The sequence below is a fragment of the Polypterus senegalus genome, chromosome 3 (assembly GCF_016835505.1).
Source record: "Polypterus senegalus isolate Bchr_013 chromosome 3, ASM1683550v1, whole genome shotgun sequence".
Lineage (NCBI taxonomy): Eukaryota > Metazoa > Chordata > Cladistia > Polypteriformes > Polypteridae > Polypterus > Polypterus senegalus.
The window spans coordinates 184,681,461-184,698,566 of NC_053156.1; the positions used below are offsets into that span (position 1 = coordinate 184,681,461).

At 41.1% G+C, this 17,106-nt stretch overlaps 1 protein-coding gene across 1 annotated transcript in view; it reads left to right on the plus strand.

The window, feature by feature from the left end:
* elp3 (elongator acetyltransferase complex subunit 3) overlaps nucleotides 1-17,106 on the plus strand; it is a 412,219-nt gene that overhangs the window by 323,922 nt on the left and 71,191 nt on the right. The window contains exon 12 of the mRNA XM_039748296.1: nucleotides 1,448-1,513. Coding sequence (XP_039604230.1) covers nucleotides 1,448-1,513 — 66 coding nt within the window. The remainder of the gene's footprint in view (nucleotides 1-1,447; nucleotides 1,514-17,106) is intronic.

Consider the following 17,106-nt stretch of genomic DNA (forward strand, 5'->3'; position numbering starts at 1 on the left):
TATATATTGAAGTTTTGACTTTATATATTGCAGCGCTTACTTTATATATTCCGACGCTGACTTTATATATTTAAGATTTGACTTTATATATTCCGACAGTGACTTTATATAATCAAGTTTTGACTTTATATATTCGGGAATGACTTTATATATATTTATATATTTCTGGCGACTAAATAGAACCTACTTATATCCAAATTTGAGCTATTGAGCTGTCGCCTGCCTGCCTGAATAAGTCACCCTCGCTTCGCTCTTACTTTTTTACCGTTCATTTAATCATGGCTAGTGGCAGAAAAATTATAAAATGGAAGGAGGATTACACTGAGTATGGCTTTACCAAAACAATTATTGATGGCGAATCGATTATTCATAAAGCTTCATTTGGTGATCTGTTTTTCTGTGTTAACCTCGGATTTTTTCATACTTCTCAAACCAAGAGGGTGAAGGGTAAAATGAATCGGGAAGCGCTGATCAATGTAATCGGTGTACCAGGAAATCATGCATTGACAGAAGTTCCCCTTTGTTTGTAATGCAAAGTGTAATTAAATGCGTGATTTTTAAACGCGTTATGAAGCACATGCATCGAAGCTTCCCAGCTGTGCTTGTGCTAAGAAAAGGAAACATTTTAAAAATAACGTAACACAATTGTCAATGTAACCTTTTGTAATTAGTGCCTGGAGGATTCAGGAGAAACTGTAGAGGCAGCATGTGTATTAACTTGTGGATTTTTCTGTGAGTATTTGGTGGCAGCGTCACAAACTCGCTTCCGTAACACTGCGTTAGCTGTGGAGCTCAGCTCAGAGCGAAATGAGGTGAATGGGAGGGGAGATGATGACGTGATTCCGCGTGATGATGTCACACGAAACTCCGCCCCCCACGGCTTTCGAGCTCAACTTCACTACAGTAAATGGAGAAAAATAGCTTCCAGTTATGACCATTACGTGTAGAATTTCGAAATGAATCCTGTCCAACTTTTGTAAGGAAGCTGTAAGGAATGAGCCTGCCAAATTTCAGTCTTCTACCTACACGGGAACTTGGAGAATTAATGATTTGTCAGTCAGTCAGTCAGTGAGGGCTTTGCCTTTTATTAGTGTGTGTATATATGTGTGTGTATATATATATATATATATATATATATATATATGGGCATGCTCAGACACACACTTGTCCTATTAACCAATTCATAGTCCCTTAATGCATATGGAGTGAACCTGCGTACTACATACAGAAAGAAATTGGTTAAAGGTGCAGCGTGCAGAAACAAATGCAGGAATATCAAACGGTATATTTTTCAAACACATAATATACAGTGTAGCACTGGGTGCATCTGTTAGTATTAAATCAGTTTGTTTCTTGAGTATAAATTGCAGTTACGAAAGGTTCTGTTATAATCAGCATGTATGGAAAGAAAGCTAAAAGTTATTACATTTTTTTTTGTTTCCCCTAGTGTCGTGATGTCAGAACCCGTGAAGTTGGAATTCAAGAAATACATCAAAAAGTGAGGCCATATCAGGTGAGTGAATGAATGTTTAGTGTAAAGGCTTGAATAGTTACAGAGGATTTGGTTTCCGATGACACTAAAAATGAAGAAAGATTTTACTCAGGCCCTGTGCGTTTGAAAAAGTTTCTGGTTCAACATATCCTGCATTCTGTGATGTTTCATTTATGTGTCCTTATCTGTCAGTTGCTCTGGCCTTTCTTGTAAATCTTGCTACTGCATTTGCTTTCAGAAGTGAATTGTCTTTTAGCGTCTGTTCATTTTTAATACTATTGACTTATTTCAGTGCGCCGGCAATTGGAAGGTTGCTGGTTCAAATCCCATAAGTGGCAGAAGTGACTCTACTCCGTTGGACCCTTGAGCAAGGCCCTTAACCTGCAGTTGCTTCATCCTGGGTATGACATTAATTTGCATCCAGCCCTGCAACAGGTCCTCCAACTTGCAGGGAAAACTTGGGGGTTGCAGGATTGGCACTCCAGCCACTGTAAAAACCTCACACTGTTCCAGTGTGGTGCTGAGGTGTCAACCATTGCATGGCTACATTCAGGTACTAATCCAGATGATTTGTTGTGTGGTGGGTGAGGCAATGCTCTGTACTCTGCGCATATTCCCAACCTTATTTCAGTTACTCATGTACAGTATATCTCAATATTTGTTATGCATCTTAATAACATGTTTATATTTTGCAAGTAACATGTATATAAAGAGCTAACTTTAAGATATGGTTGGTGTTAAAGTCACCTTAGGCTTTTATTGCATGCATGTTTTACGCTTAACAGCAACAATTTCAATTGAGATTATTTTGTCGTCTTGATAGGTGGCTAATGAAAAGATAAATGCCTCTGATCAATTCAGACTGCAGCCTGCAGATAAGGCAGGGAAATGACTGAAAGTAAACTGATAACAAAGAAGATGCCATTTCTTCTTCATGTCTTTCCTACCTTTACATAATTGAACTTTTCATTCTGATAAGAAGTTCAGTAAGGGTCAAAACCAATTAATTACTTTTTATTTTTAAAGAGATTAAGATTAACTCTTTCCATAGCCTTCTGTGAATTATTAGTACAGGGATTTGAGGTTTTGAGTGAGAGATGCTTACAGACCAAAAATGCAGCAACTAAAGCAGTGGCAAAAGCAAAACACTGTACATGGGTTTTGGTGAATATATCTCTCAGGTGATCTGGAAGCATCTGGGGCCTCAAGTATAAACAGTGTGTACGCGCAGAAATTTTGCCTAAGAATGTTTCCATGTTCAAATCGCGATGTATAAAACTTAAACTTAGCATAAAGCCATGCCCATTTCCACGGTAGCTCATACTTTCGTACGCAAGTTCTCTGCTCAGTTTTGCAGACTGGCGGCATCCAGTGTGAAAGCAGTGCTACTGTTCCTGTGTGGTTTATCTTTCATTTTCAGATCCACATCCCTAACGCGGCTTTATAAATACACTGAAATTACTCTCACTGCACCTGCTTCTTCTTCTTTCAGCTGATCGTGTTAGGGGTTGCCACATCGGATCATCTTTTTCCATATTATCTCACTGCACCACTCGGAGTATTTATATCACTGTATCTGAGTGTGAATCACAACTGTACAGCAGTTGATTGGAAAGAAAATTTTCGGTATACAGCATCAAGAACACGCTGACTCAGCCATTCACTATTTGAACTGCTCTCATCCTACAAACGCTTTAAAGTCTTTCCTGTACTGACCTCACGGTTCAGAAACAGTTTCATCACAAGAACTCTAAACGCACTACATCAGTCCATCAAGTGCTCCTTGTAGAACCGTCTGTACTTATAAGTACAATCACATCACTGTAAACTTGCGATACATTTATAATATTGCACAACCTGAGCCACTTTATAAAGCGTGTATTTACATATGACGATGATATTATTTTTAAGATGAAATGCAACAAAATATGTTTATTATATTATACAGATAAAACTTTAACTACACAGTGCCACAGCGCTAGCCAGGACCTGGAACTTCATTCATGGATTGTTCATGGATTGTTCCTGCCTTGCTCTGTATTCTTGCTGTGGCTGGCGCGAAACTGGAAGGATAAATGGATAGAATAATTAAACATTATGAAGATATTTCAATGTTCCTTAAAATATTTGAAGAATCGGTGTTCTATAGCTAAATGGATAAGATGTTAAGATGGCTTAACATCTATTACAGAGCTTGTAACGGCCGACCCCTTACCTGATTGATTGAAAACCGGTGTTTTCCAGGTTTGGGGCTGCAGTCTCCTTCCATCAAAGGGGACGGCATTCACTGACACACACAAACAATAAACGGGACGATGGAAACAAGACGTACGTGATACGAACACAAACAACACTATTACTACTATGTAGCCCCGTTACAAGCTGTTGTGTGGCGATTGGGTATTGGAGAAAGAAAAGTAAGGACAGGAATTGGGGGTTAGTAGGTTTGAAAGAGACATTACTTCTGTAATAAAGAATTTCATTGAAGGTTGCGCATGGCACAGCAAGCATCTTACGTGAGACATGAACAATCACTGCGCCATCGTGTTCGCATGTTTAATTACATGCTTTAACTCCTATCATCATGAAAATTATATCATGTATACTTCTCAGTATTTTAATTATTCAGAGAGCTGTAATATTACGGAGGAAGAGAAAGCCCGGAAACACGTAGTGATTCACACACATAGAAGATCATATACAAAACAAAGCATTTAACATGCTGCTTTAGTTACGATGGAATGAGAAACTAGTAAATTAAACGATTTTAAGATTAACTTATATTATTATTAATATTAACAATTAGAGCAGCTCACTACTCAAAATGGTAAATATATGAGGCAGTCAGGATCGAACCAGTAGCTTTTGCATCATCCTTGAACCATTTTGTGAAAGTGTTTATTTGATCTTTGCACTTCAGGCTTTACACATTATATAATTTATGTCTACATTTTGTCATTCTTTTACTAAAATATGAAAAACGTTTCTGTTTTAACGATGTGTTTACACAGATTATTGTAGAAATGGAACACACATGAAATACATGTGTTCCAAATAACAATCTATTTTTTCCATTCTAAAACTCCAGCACTTTACTCCCAGATAATGAAGGCTGGAACAGGGAGAACATTGTGGCTGTTCTGTGTTGGTGGGGTGGTGGAATAGTAGGCTGCTTGCTGCTTGTCTTGATCGGCACATTTACAAAACAAAAGATGCTGACAGAGAAGTGCGAAGAGATTTAAGGTGGACCGGTTTATGAGTTTTATCGTAGGCTTTGATAATTCTAGTGTTAAGTGAGAAATCTTAAAAGTAAAAAATGAATAGACCTTGTGGCGGACAGCCGGGACCCGTGATGGACGGCAGGGACCCATGCCTAGCTGAGACACCCTTTTGACATTGGATCCAGGGAAGCAGTCATGGGATGCACTCTACGTCCCCTAGGAACACTTGGTGGCAGCCCCACTGGGAGATATGTTGGATAATCAACCCTGGGGCTGTTATACAGCATTTCCATCCAACAACCTCCTAGATGCCGATTGGCCGGATTCCCGTTGGTAGCCTGGAAACGCCTTGTCTGTGGTGCAACAGCAGGGTGAGAGTGAGGACAACCTGGGCCCCCTCTTCAACCCTGGACATCAGTCGGAAGAAGAGAGTCCGGATGATCTCCCCGGTATGATTTTCCCCGTGGAGAAGCAAGGAATCCTCCCCATAGTAGGTAACAGGGTGGGAGATTTGTGTTGGCTTTCCACCGATAAAAGAGTACATGCAGGTGAGATGGACCTTCACCCCGAGCTCCAAGGACACCTGACGGGGCCTGCGCTGGACGTGCACAGTCCCGATGGCTCTCCGCCAGCAGAAAGGAACAATGTATTCCTGAGTCCGCTGGCGGCTGACTGTTGTAACCTGCTTTCGGATGTACAGAACCTGAAGGACGTGCTCCACCGCGTGCTGTCTTTATTTCAGGTTTTGGGATGGCTCCAGGAGACGCTGGAGAGGCTGGAGAAGTTCGGTACACTGTTAGGAGCCATTCTGGTGGAGAGGCTGGAGAAGGTCGGTACACCGTTAGGATCCATTCTGGTTTGGCGGAAGCGGCGTAACGCTGGATTCCCCAACCTATGTGATGCGAAGGTACAGGTAAGTGATGCCTGTACCGTAAAGAAATAGCGCCGTGCGAAATGGCAGAAGTATATGTCAGTTCCGCTTGCCAAGTAGCCACACCTCCTACAGAAGTGCGTGCAAGGAGGCAGCTAGTGAATGCTGGCTACCAAACAACCTTGCCCTGCCTGAAGGCATCGGTCTCACAGACATCTACTGGAGCGCAGACGGCAAGGGGTCTCTTTTCTTCCCATAAGGGTGCCCAGACTGTTTTTGCACCCCAGAGCAAGAGAAGGACCATGAAAAGGAAGCCGGGACTCCTAAAAGTGTGCAGTATGAGCCCTTCTGCTCAAAGATAGTGGAGGGCTGCCCTGCAGAGGGACGAAACCACCAGCCACTCTCAGCTGGGTGGACATCAGGGCATGACTTCCCATCCTGCTTCCGATCCCGCAGGGATCACACCAGAGGGGAGCGGCGTTACTATGACTGCAACCGCTGTGGCCACGGCTGAAGGTGTTGTCCGTGAAGGAATACCGGAGGATGCGGACAACGGGGCAACACCTTCCGGTCTTTTGATCTTCTCATTTCAGGACAGATCCATGGTCCAGAGGACGCCAACTCCCCATCCTGAAGTTGACCAGCCCTCGTGGGACAAGTCGTTGTGCCCCATAGGGCTCAGCTGAGGGAAGTGCACTGTGGTGAACGGCCGGGACCCATGCCCGGCCAAGACGTCCCTTTGACATTGGATCCAGGGGAGCAAGCATGGGACACACATTACGTCCCCCAGAACACTTGGATTGCATCAGGGCCTCAATTGTGTTACAACGGAGCTCATCCTTGCAGCCACACCCGGAAGTGCAGCCTAATTTAGGTCAATTATTACCTGGAGCACTTCTGGGTGGGCTATAAGAGAAGCCAACACCCACCACTCAAGGAGCCAGAATTAGGAGGCGGGAGACAAAGCTGCAGAGAGTAGTGGAGGAAAGAAGAGTGATTTGTTTATTGTTTCTGTTTGTGCTTTTGGGACTGTGTTGTGTCTGTAGGTACAGAGAAGGCATAGCCCACAGATGAAGAAAATATAAAATTTATTTGTTTTTATTAGTGTGCCTCCCGTGTCTGTCTAGCGCCAATATGGCACATGTCACAACCTCTTCAGGATAAGATTCACTTAGCAAGAGAGAACAATGTATAGTCAAGATCTTTGAATAAGATAACTGTCCAACAAATTCTTTTGAAGTTTCTGATGAGTTTTTGTGGGCCTGTAGGCAGGTTATCTGTTCCAGTCTGAGAGATGCAAACAATCCTCATATCTAGCCATAAAACTCTTGTTTCTATTTAAACCATGTTGCTGTGTTCTGAAGTTGCCCATAAGCACTGTGACTTTAAACTCCCTCATACAGTGTCCATGGCTGTTAAACTGGGCTAATACAGGAACATCTGTGTTGCCATGCTTGATGTGGAGCCTGTGTAAATTCATTCTTTGGCGGAGTGTTTGTCCAGTTTCTCCCACATAGAGTGCAGTGTCAGGATACAGAGAATTAGGTAGACTACTGCAGAAAAATTATCCCTTTATGCAATATTCTAGACGACAGTGTGGTATAACTACATGGTCTATTATAAATATGAGCACACATTTTGTGTAGGCAGGGAGATGTGCCATTTTCTTTTGCTCCCAATATCTATGCACAAGTATGAAGGTCTAAGTCTTTAGAGTCCTGGGGCCTCATGCATAACGGCGTGGGTAGAATCCACACTAAAACATGGCATTCGTACAAAAGCGAAAATGTTCGTACGCACAAAAAAATACAGATGCATAAATCTGTGCGTTTGCCAACTTCCACGTTCTTCTGCTACATAAATCCCGGTCATCGTGAAAAGTAGTGCACATACACGCGACTGCTGCCACTCCCCAACTCCTCCCAGAATGACTCCACTGCGAATATGCGAATCACTATAAATAGCCCTTAAGCTCAGCATTCTTTGAAAAGGCAATGGTAAAAGCACGGGGGAAAATAGAAGAATTTCAGTGAATACCAAGTGTAGTCAAGGAAAAACATACTATTTGTTGGTTTCAACAGTGGTATAAACAACAAAAGGAAATTGATCAAGTGACATAGAGTGTCGGAGAAACTCGAAAGCTCAATTTAACAAAGTCGCACAGTGCCCGAAATAAAAAAGAAGCTGTCAGATATCAAAGTCGCCATGAAAAGGCGAGTCCTATCATATGAAAGCTTATTAGGGTACAGAGAAAAGAAAAAAAAAAGTGGGGACTCAGTGGGGGAAAAAGCTTGAAATGTCAACTTTAATCACAAAAGTTCCACTTTAATCACATAGTTTATTTTGTCATTAAAGTAGAATTTCATAAACTTCATCTTAAAATCGTTTAATTTACTAGTATCTCAAATACCATCGTAACTGAAGTAGCACGTTAAATACTTTGTTTTGTATGTGTTGTTCTATGTGCTCTATGTGTGTAAACCACTACGTGTTTCTTAAACAGGATTTCTCTTCCTATGACAAGACACAGAATCCATTACATTTGTGATATTATAATTCTCTGAATAATTTAAATACTGATATATATACATGATATATTTTCATGATGATAGGAATTAAAGCATTTTATTAAACATGGGAACACAGTGGCACAGTGACGAACTGGCGCCCCATCCAGAAATTGTTCCTGCCTCATGCATGATGCTTCATGCTTCAATGAAATAATGTATTGCAGCCGTACTGTCTCTTTCAAACGTACTAACTGCCAATTCCTGTCCTTCCTTTCTCCAAGTTCCCAATCGCCACACAATCAGCTCAGTAATTGACTTTAAGCCATCTGTAAGCTTAGAACTCCGGTTCTTCAAAACTTTTAAGGAACATTGAAATATTGAAATATCTTTGTAGTACATGTTTAATTATTCTATCCATCTATCCTTCCAGTGTCACGCCAGCCCCAGCAAGAATACAGCGCAAGGCAGGAACAATCCCGAAACGGGGCGCCAACGCTGCGACACTGTGTCCTCACGTGTTTAATTATTAAAAATATAAATTATTTAAATGGTAATAAACATATTTTTCTGTATTTCATCTTAAAAATGATATTATCATCATATGTAAATGTGCACTTTATAAAGTGGCTAAGGTTGTGCAATATTATAACTGTATCGCAAGTTTACAATGAGGTAATTGTACTTATATAAGTATAAACAATTCTACAAGGAGCATTTGATGGACTGATTGATTGTGCTTATAATTCTTGGGATGAAACTGTTTCTGAACCGCACGGTCAGTACAGGAAAGGATCTGAAGCGTTTGCTGTATGGGAACAGTTTAAATAGGCAGCATGGCTGAGGCAGTATGTGTTGATGCTATATACCGATAATCTCTAGCCGATCAGCTGCTGTAGAGCTGTGATTCCACACTCAGATACAGTGATATAAATATTCCGAGTGGTGCAGTGAGAGTAATTTGGAAAAAGATGATCCACTGTGGCAACCCCTAATGGGAGCAGCTGAAGAAGAAGATGGTGCAGTGAGAGTAACAACGCTTAAGAAGCTATGGTATTTGGAATAGTTTGGCCATTCCTTGGACCATTATATTGTTACAGGTTAATTACAATCAGATGCCTTAAACTAATAATATGCAGTTAATTTAAGTGTATATGATAAAGCCGCATCAGGGATGTGGATCTGAAAAAGAAATGGAAACCACACTGGAATAAAAGGACTGCTTTGACGCTGGGTGCTGCCAGTTTGCAAAACCGAGAGGAGAACTTGCGTACGCCAGGGTTTGAGCTAGCATGAAAATGTGCATGGCTTTACGGCAAGTTTAGGTTTTATACGTCACGATTTGAGCGTGGAAACAGGCATATGCAACATTTTTGTGTGTATGCACCGTTTATACATAAGGCCCCTGGTGCTTCCTGTCTTGGTATATGGTTGCGAGACATGGACGTTATCCGGTGATTTGAGACAAAGACTGGATTCCTTTGGTAATATGTTTCTCTGGAAAATCCTTGGGTACCTTTGGTTTAACTTTGTGTAGAATGAGCGGTTGCTCATGGAGTCCCAAATAACTACAGCCATGTGGCGCGATTCCCAGAGGGCAGTTTGGATGCCCTGGAGGTGGTAGTGAAGGAGAGAATTAAAATTAAACTGAGTGTCAATAAGAACAATGCTTCATATCCTGTATCTGACATACTAACACTTACTACTTTCAGCCAACAAATCTTTCAGCAGAAATGTTACAGGAGCTCCACAATACCAATGGCAATATGCCTGTATAATGCCTCAACGTGACTCTGACGGCCAATTTAGAAGTTTTTCTTCCTTTTTAACTTTCTTGCTTTTCAATCAAAATGGTATGTATATTTATATATGTACTTATTTATCTCTATTATAAAAAAAAAATCTTGCGACGATACAAGACTTTTTTTCCTGCAACGAGACGTGATCGTTTGAAGAGAGACAAAGAGACACTTTCACGTCTCGCGAGACGGTCAAGTCACATTATACTTACAACCTTTAGAAGCAAGTCAGGTGATACACATGAAGAGCAGGTTCGAGATAATGAAAGTAGGAAAATTCAAAAGTCTTTAAGGATGTGTGGGGGGTTTGGGGGAGACTAAACGAGAGCTGCTGTACAGGCTTTTAAACGTTCGAAGCACCGAATGACATGCAGAACATGCAGCACTGCAGCAGCAAGCCAGCAGCTGATCGAGCAAAGAGGAGGTAAAAGAAAGACTGTTTGGTCCCTATTATATCACCGCTTAAGAGGGGTTTCAGAGGAGTGGACATGTCACCTTGGGGTGCATTCAGCTCCCCTATTCACAACAGCTTGTAGTGCTGGTGGTGGGGTAAAGAGGTTGTTGAGCAAAGCAAGCAGGGGGCGAAACCCCCTAGTATTTATTTGTTTTCATAAGCTTCTGTACAAAGACAGCTTTCCCACTGTTCTATCTATCTATCTATCTATCTATCTATCTATCTATCTATCTATCTATCTATCTATCTATCTATCTATCTATCTATCTATCTATCTATCTATCTATCTATCTATCTATCTATCTATCTATCTATCTATCTATCGTGGAGGAAGTCATGCTGCCAGTTTGTGCATGTTAAGTTTGGTCAACCCATATTTCACAGGGATGAAAAAAGTTCCAAATCTAGGAGACTGGTTATCAGCAGGTTATCAACATCTACAATTAACACAGTGTCCCCTGGTTCAAAATTTCTTCTTGGTGCTAGCCATTTTTGACATTCTTGAAGTATTGACAAATACTCTTTAGACCATGTTTTCCGAAACAAATCACCCATGTATTGAACTAGTTTCCAGCATCTTCAAGTGTACTTATCATATTTAGAAGAAAGTCCTAGAGGCATGTTGGGTTGTGTCTTCAATTACAGCAAGTGATTGGATGTGAGTGCCTCCAAGTCATTTGGGTCGTTTGAAGTCTTTGTGAGGAATCCATTATTGATGATTGATTCTACTTCACACATCATTGTTTGGAGACCTTCATTGTCGAGTGTTTGTTGGTTAAATATTGAGTTTAGAATCTTTCTTATGTTTCTAATTTGTCTCTCCCATACTCCACCTTGATGAGAGGCTGATGGCGGATAGAAGATCCATTTGAGTTCTTTCTTCATCATAGCATTGCAGATTTCTTGGTCAAGATTTTTAATTGATGCTCATAGCTCTCTTTATGTTCCAAAAAAGTTTGTTCCATTATCTGAATGCATGATTTTACCGTCATCTTCTGCAAATAACATTAATGCATGAATCAGTGTCCAAGTTGTGTGCAGTCTCAATGTTTACAGCTCTGATTATTAAACAAGTGAAAATTATTTGCCAAAATAAACAACTCCAACATTGGACAAAGGTAGTTGATCTGGTACTAGGCGATCTTCCGGCAAATCTGCCATTTTTTGCTCTCCTGCTTTGCATTGTATCTTCTGCATGTTGTGCAATTTGAAATGGTTTTTCAGATAATCACGTTTGCTTGAGGTATCCAGTATTTCTGGCATAGTTGTGCGAGTGTACAATTGCGACAACATTGTCCAATTTCTTTATGAATGTGCTGTCATATAAGGGAAGCAGTATGTGAAGGCTTGTGAAGAATTACTGGATGCTTATCTTCATCTGGCATAGCAGCTTTGTCGTGTCTTCCTCCAACTCTCAGTATTCCATCTTGTATGACTGGGTCAAGTCTGAAGATTTGACTGTTCTTTTTTATGCACACATTTTTCTTTAAAGCCTTTAATTCTTCTGGAAATTATAGCAGTTGACTAAGGCGTTTTTCAGCTTTAGCCAGGTCTTCTGGAGAAATTGGGCTTGGTTTTAACACTAGAATTACCAAGGCTTATGAGAAAAACTCATAAATCCAGCCCACCTTAAATCCGGTCACACCTCTCCGTCAGCTTCTTTTGCCTTGTAAATGTGTCAATAATCCCAAGCAGCCTGCTATTCCATCCTTCCTCCGCTGCAGCAAGGGCAAAAATCTCTCCCAGTTTGAGCTGGACCTTGATTATCATGTAGTCAGTTACCTGGCTCTGTATAGGCTAAAAAATAGATTATTTGGAACACATGTATTTCATGTGTGATTTCTGTCTACAAAGATCTGTGTAAGTGTGGGATGAGAGGAAATAAAAGAAATGTTGAACACATACCTAAAAGACAAACTGTTTTCATGTTTTAGTACTAATGATAAAAATTTGACATGAAGTGTATAATGTATGACGACTGAAGTCCAAATATCAAATAAATAAAGTACAAATATAACAGAACAGGTGTGCTTTTAGTAAAGACTATAACCAAAGGAAAAAATGGGTTAGTGTGACTTTTGGTAGTACAGCAGTAAGAACTGCTGCCTACTATTCTAAAGGTTGCGGGTTCAAGCCTTCCCGCATCTCAAAATAAAAGTTTTGAGTAGTGAGCTGCTCTAATTGTTACAGTTACACAATAAAAACATACATTTGATTTGAGTCTGTAGCAGACAGTGTAAATGTCTTGTATTTGTAAAGGTTAGCATTTTTTTTATTGTTTTATTCTCTCAGTCACGTTCACTCCCACCCCGATCTCGCACTGTTAGTTTTCAAATAAAGACGTGCTATAACAGAGGTGAACTCAGATGAGGACGAGGGTTCTACATTGGAGAAAGAGAACAGAAGCCCTCCCCTCAAGACATGTCCACTCTCTTATAAGAACTACGCAGCTACATCAGGCGTAAAGGCAAAATATGGCACTATTTGAATGTAGGAAGAGGTTCAGCGTCATCCTGCCAGTCAGTCTGCACCACACCTGTTCTTCAACGAAGCAGCACAGCTTACAGAGCTTGCCAACGTATCGTTCAAAAATCCCGTTTGTGATTATGTTTTGTGATGGTCTTTACATAAGAAACATTTATATGTTACTTATATAAAAGCCAGATCAAATGCTATTTACCTAGCTTTATTTACTTATCTTCCAACAGCATAAAGTAGACAGCAGAGCTTCCTCTGTTTGATTGACACAGGCATGCTAACAAAGTACATGTGTACTGAAGTGTCTTTAGCTGCAGGCTTCTGTTCTCTTTCTCTGTAGAACCCTCATCCGTGAACGTGACTGAGAGAATAAAAGTGAATAATTAAACAAAAGCTAACTTTTATAAGTACCATAAATTTATGCCGGCTGTTACAGGCTCAAATAAATAAAATGTATATTTTTATTCTATAATAGTAGTAATAAATAGCTGCTCACTACTCAAAACAGTTAATCCATGAAAACCCCAGGATCAAAGCCGCCACTTCTCGACTTGAAGACAGCAGTTCTTACCTCTACACCAGCCAATGTACATGCTGTATATGTGTGTGTGTGTGTGTGTCGTACCCTATCCCAATTTCTTTTATTTTGGTTAAATTCTTGGAAAAAAGCACACTTGTTTTGTTATATCTGGGTCTTTTGTGAAGGTCTTTATTTGATATTTGGACTTGAGTCTTCACACATTATACACTTCACAACAGCATTTGATAATTATTAGTAGAACATGAAGAAAATTTCTGTTCTAGTTATGTGTTCAACATTTCTTGCCCCTCATTTCCTTTCATCCAACATATACACAGATCATTGTAGACACGGAACACACGTGAAATCTATGCGTTCCAAATAATACAGTGGGTACAGAAAGTAATCAGACCCCCTTCAATTTTTCAGTCTTTGTTATATTGTAACCATTTGCTAAAATCATTTAAATTAATTTTTTTCCCTCATTAATGTACGCACAGCACCCCATATTGACAGACAAAAAAATATTTTTTTGAAATTGTTACAGATTTATTAAAAAAGAAAAACTGAAATATCACATGGTCCTAAGTATTCAGACCCTTTGCTCAGTATTTAGTAGAAGCACCCTTTTGAGCTAATACAGCCATGAGTCTTCTTGGGAAAGATGCAACAAGTTTTTCACACCTGGATTTGGGGATCCTCTGCCATTCCTCCTTGCAGATCCTCTCCAGGTCTGTCAGGTGGGATGGTAAATGTTGGTGGACAGCCATTTTTAGGTCTCTCCAGAGATGCTCAATTGGGTTTAAGTCAGGGCTCTGGCTGGGCCATTCAAGAACAGTCACAGAGTTGTTGTGAAGCCACTCCTTCATTATTTTAGCTGTGTGCTTAGGGTCATTGTCTTGTTGGAAGGTAAACCTTCGGCCCAGTCTGAGGTCCTTAGCACTCTGGAGAAAGTTTTTGTCCAGGATATCCCTGTACTTGGCCACATTCATCTTTCCCTCGATTGCAACCAGTCGTCCTGTCCCTGCAGCTGAAAAACACCCCCACAGCATGATGCTGCCACCGGCATGCTTCACTGTGGGGACTGTATTGGACAAGTGATGAGCAGTGCCTGGTTGTCTCCACACATACCGCTTAGAATTAAGGCCAAAAAGTTCTATCTTGGTCTCATCAGACCAGAGAATCTTCAGGTGTCTTTTAGCAAACTCCATGCGGGCTGTCATGTGTCTTGCACTGAGGAGAGGCTTCCGACAGGCCACTCTGCCATAAAGCCCTGACTGGTGGAGGGCTGCAGTGATGGTTGACTTTCTACAACTTTCTCCCATCTCCTGACTGCATCTCTGGAGCTCAGCCAAAGTGATCTTTGGGTTCTTCTTTACCTCTCTCACCAAGGCTCTTCTCCCCCGGTAGCTCAGTTGGCCGGACGGCCAGCTCTAGGAAGGGTTCTGGTTGTCCCAAACGTCTTCCATTTAAGGATTATGGAGGCCACTGTGCTCTTGGGAACCTTAAGTGCAGCAGAAATTTTTTTGTAACCTTGGCCAGATCTGTGCCTTGCCACAATTCTGTCTCTGAGCTCTTCAGGCAGTTCCTTTGACCTCATGATTCTCATTTGCTCTGACATGCATTGTGAGCTGTAAGGTCTTATATAGACAGGTGTGTGGCTTTCCTAATCAAGTCCAATCAGTATAATCAAACACAGCTGGACTCAAATGAAGGTGATCAAGGATGATCAGAAGAAATGGAAAGCACCTGAGTTAAATATATGAGTGTCACAGAAAAGGATCTGAATACTTACGACCATGTGATATTTCAGTTTTTCTTTTTTAATAAATTTGCAACAATTTCAAAAATTCTTTTTTGTCTGTCAATATGGGGTGCTGTGTGTACATTAATGAGGGAAGAAATTAATGTAAATGATTTTAGCAAATGGCTGCAATATAACAAAGAGTGAAAAATTGAAGGGGGTCTGAATACTTTCCGTACCCACTGTATATTATTTACCCTATACAACTCCAGGCACCTCACACCCAGATAAACAAATTTGAGCTGGGATAACTTTGTGTACAAGTAAAGCTGCGTCGGTGGGGGATGGGATAGCAGGCTGCCTGCTGCCAGAGCTGATCAACACATTTGCAAAATAAAAGATGCTGAAAAGGAGGTGTGAAGGACTTTAAGGTGGCCCGGAAAGTTTTTTCGTAGGCTTCAGAGATTCTAGTGTTAACTCGGGCAAAAGTACAAACAATCATCCAAGATAAGAAGTCTTATATCATCACACACTTAAATCTTCCAATATAGCAACCTTGCTTTCATTTGCAATTTTGCAAAACTAAAAGATAAGAGCACAGCTAAAGACTTTTCTATTTAGGAAAGCATATTCCTAAGTATAGTAGTTCGCATAGTTTGCATACCAGGAGAAGGTGGGAGTGGAGGATGCCATCATCTATATGCTACACCGATCTCTCTCCCACTTGGACAGAGGCAGTGGTGCAGTAAGAATTATGTTTCTGGACTTCTCTAGCGCCTTCAACACCATCCAACCTCTGCTCCTTAGGGACAAGCTGACAGACATGGGAGTAGATTCATACCTGGTGGCATGGATCGTGGACTATCTTACAGACAGGCCTCAGTATGTGCATCTCGGCAACTGCAGGTCTGACATTGTGGTCAGCAACACAGGAGCGCCGCAGAGGTACTTCCTCCGGTCCTATTCAGCCTATATACATCGGACTTCCAATACAACTCGAAATCTTGCCATGTGCAAAAGTTTGCTGACGACACTGCTATCGTGGGCTGCATCAGGAGTGGGCAGGAGGAGGAGTATAGGAACCTAATCAAGGACTTTGTAAAAAGGTGCGATTCAAACCACTTACACCTGAACACCAGCAAAACCAAGTAGCTGGTGTTGGATTTTAGGAGGCCCAGGCCCCTCATGGACCCCGTAATCATCAGAGGTGACTGTGTGCAGAGGGTGCAGACCTGTAAATACCCGGGCGTGCAGCTGGACGACAAATTGGACTGGACTGCCAATACTGATGCACTGTGGAAGATAGAACAGAGCCAACTATACTTCCTTAGAAGTCTGGCATCCTTCAACATCTGCAATAAGATGCTGCAGATTTTCTATCAGACAGTTGTGATGAGTGCCCTCTTATATGCAGTGGTGTGCTGGGGAGGCAGCATAAAGAAAAGGGACGCCTCATGCCTGGACAAACTGGTGAGGTAGGCATGGAGCTGGACAATTTGACATCCGTGGCAGAGCGACAGGCGCTGAGCAAGCTCCTGTCAATCATGGAGAATCCACTGCATCCTCTGAACAGTATCATCTCCAGACAGAGGAGCAGCTTCAGCAAGAGACTGCTGTCACTGCTCTGCTCCACTGACACACTGAGGAGATCATTCCTCCCCCACACTATGCGACTCTTCAATTCCACCCTGTGGGGTAAACGTTAACATTATACAAAGTTTTATTGTCTGTTATACCTGCATTTTTATCACTCTTTAATTTATTGGTTTTTTTTATCAGTATGCTGCTCCTACAGTATGTGAATTTCCCCTTGGGATTAAATAAAGAATGCTATAATTCTCTGTCATTTTATCTTGTCTTTCCTTTATTTAAACGTTTTTTATGTAGCACTTTGAGATTTACTGCTAATGTAAACTGCCCTATAAATAAAATGCATTATTATTATTATTATTAGTACCTCGCAGTAGCTTGGTTCTTTTTCTTTTGTTGACGAATTCTGGAGCATGAGTGTCATTAGATG